The 2,142-nt window shown below is 60.1% G+C and overlaps 1 protein-coding gene across 1 annotated transcript; it reads left to right on the plus strand.

The window, feature by feature from the left end:
* Window positions 1-1,142: 1,142 nt before the first annotated feature.
* LOC123050004 (FCS-Like Zinc finger 2) lies at window positions 1,143-2,142 on the plus strand. Its single transcript, XM_044472852.1, has one exon. The coding sequence runs from the start codon at window positions 1,291-1,293 to the stop codon at window positions 1,759-1,761; it is 471 nt and encodes a 156-aa protein (XP_044328787.1). The 5' UTR covers window positions 1,143-1,290; the 3' UTR covers window positions 1,762-2,142.

The following is a 2,142-nucleotide window of genomic DNA, read 5'->3' on the forward strand; positions in this document are numbered from 1 at the left end:
TGCCTAGGCGCCACGCCGCTGCGTCGTACGCGCGGGCGGCCTCGTGCGCCGTCTCGAAGGTACCGAGGCCGAGCCGGAGTTGGCCGGACCGTATCTCGGAGTAGAACTCGCCGTTGGGGCACTCGCGGACGCCGCGGTAGCCCGACGCTCCTCGGAGGCGCGGCGACATGGTGGCGCGTCGGTGGCGGGGCGCTGGAGCGGTGGCGCGCGTGGCAGCGAAAGCAAACGAGGAAGCGGTGGAGGCGCGCGTAGCAGCAGAAGAGGAAGAGAAGTGTGTGGAATAGGCACGTGGCGAGCGCCGCAATTTAAAGGCGCGCCGGAAGTTGCGCCAAAAATAGCGCGCGACCTGCCGCCTTTTCCCGCGCGCGTGACTTTCCCTCCAACGCTGGAGCGCGTCGAAACGTCCCGCGCGCGTTAAAAACTCGATTTACCGCACGCGCGCCTTTTGCCGCGGCTGTTGGAGATGCTCGGAGCCGCATCCTTTTTCTGCGTAATGGTTCTCTGCGGCTGGGTGCACGAATCGGTTTGCTTGTGGGCGCAGGGTGCGGGACAAGATCTATACGCGTGTCATGCTCCCAGTGTCTCCGCTACTGTCTTGTGTAGTGGCTATGCCTCTATTTAAGGACCAGTCGGTTACGTCGTTCCGCTCGTAAATTAAGTCAATGACTACTGCATGTCGTGCTCAATAAGGACCAATCGGTTATCTGTGGTTTATCGTACAATCTCCACAACTGCACAACTGGACTACCACTCAATTTTAGCGCGTCGAATTCCACGACGAACGACTGGTATGGAATCAAAGTCATGAAGGAAATACCACGATGAATTCCACGACGAACGAACGACACGGTGCTGCCTGTCGTCATAGCGCGCACGCGCACGCACTGCACTTCCCTAGGATTCCTGCACGGGAAGCACCGCTTTTAGAAAAGTGCAGCGAGCATTTGTTTGTTCAGGGGTACTACTTCAGTACTTGTATTTCGTTCCCAACAGCCCATGGTATTCCTGTCCTGTACAGCTATACTCCAAGACTAGGGGCGCTAGCACACAGGTATTGGGGGTACATCGAGCGCGACGTCTATGGAGCGAGCCTTGTACGTTGCTATCAGTGGCCGGGACCCCGTCCACTTCGCCCGGACATACATACTTCCCGTCGTTTTCGCCGCCGTGCACCCACGTCTGCCGCCGGGCCACCCACCGCATGGCGCCCTGGGTCCGTGCCGTGGTTGGAGCTCAAATAAAGAAACCGAACCGCTCCCTCGTCCATGGTTAGCCTTGTCCGGACGGCGCATGGTATTGCGTGGCCCTGTGTGCCCGTCCTCGCCGGTCAGTGCCCGTCCCATATATACCAAGACGACCCTAGTTTGGTTCAGCACAGCAAACACTCAATCAACCTCCCACTCCCGGCGCACCAAGACCAACAACCCACTGCAAGCTAGCTACGGGCACGAGCTCGACATGGCCGCATCGGTAGCCTGCGCCTTCTTCTTCGACGCCGAGCCGGTCGGCGAGCCCGGCGTGCACGCGCTGGACGCGTGCGCGCTCTGCACCAAGCCGCTGGCGCGGGACAGCGACATCTTCATGTACAGAGGGGACACGCCCTACTGCAGCGAGGAGTGCCGCCACGAGCAGACGCAGCTCGACGCCGCCTGCGCCAGGCAGGCGGCCAGGGCGGCCGCCCGGAGGCAGAAGCAGTTCTCTTCGGGAACGGAGTCCGGGCGTGCACGCCGGGAGTCCTGGGAGGTGTCCGTCACGAGCTAACCGGCCAGAGCGGCAGGCTGGGTACGTCCAACAAGATCTGAGTGCACGAAACCGCCGTCGCCCGTGGCCAACTGATCAGTGCGGGATCGAGGAGACTCGCCTTGGTTGAAGAATCAAGACGCGGGTCACCGGAGTTGCTCACGGCAGGCCGGCGCTGCATGTGCCGCCGATCAGTTGAAGGGGCTGGACTGGATCTGAAGAAGTCAACCAGACAAGATTCACCACGCAATTAGGCGGCCATGTGTGCCCCTCGCAGTCCCTCGGCTCTCCTTTTCTCCTGCGTCAATGTCACTTCTGTATGATAGCGAATTTGCTTTAGGCAATAGCACTTTCACTGGGTAAACTATCAAGCGAATCGACGTATAACATGTCTTTGTGCAA

The sequence above is a fragment of the Triticum aestivum genome, chromosome 2D, assembly GCF_018294505.1.
Source record: "Triticum aestivum cultivar Chinese Spring chromosome 2D, IWGSC CS RefSeq v2.1, whole genome shotgun sequence".
Classification (NCBI taxonomy): domain Eukaryota; kingdom Viridiplantae; phylum Streptophyta; class Magnoliopsida; order Poales; family Poaceae; genus Triticum; species Triticum aestivum.

Coding starts and splice junctions, on each gene's coding strand:
- LOC123050004 (XM_044472852.1), top strand. CDS start 1,291: ATGGTATTGCGTGGCCCTGTGTGCCCGTCCTCGCCGGTCAGTGCCCGT.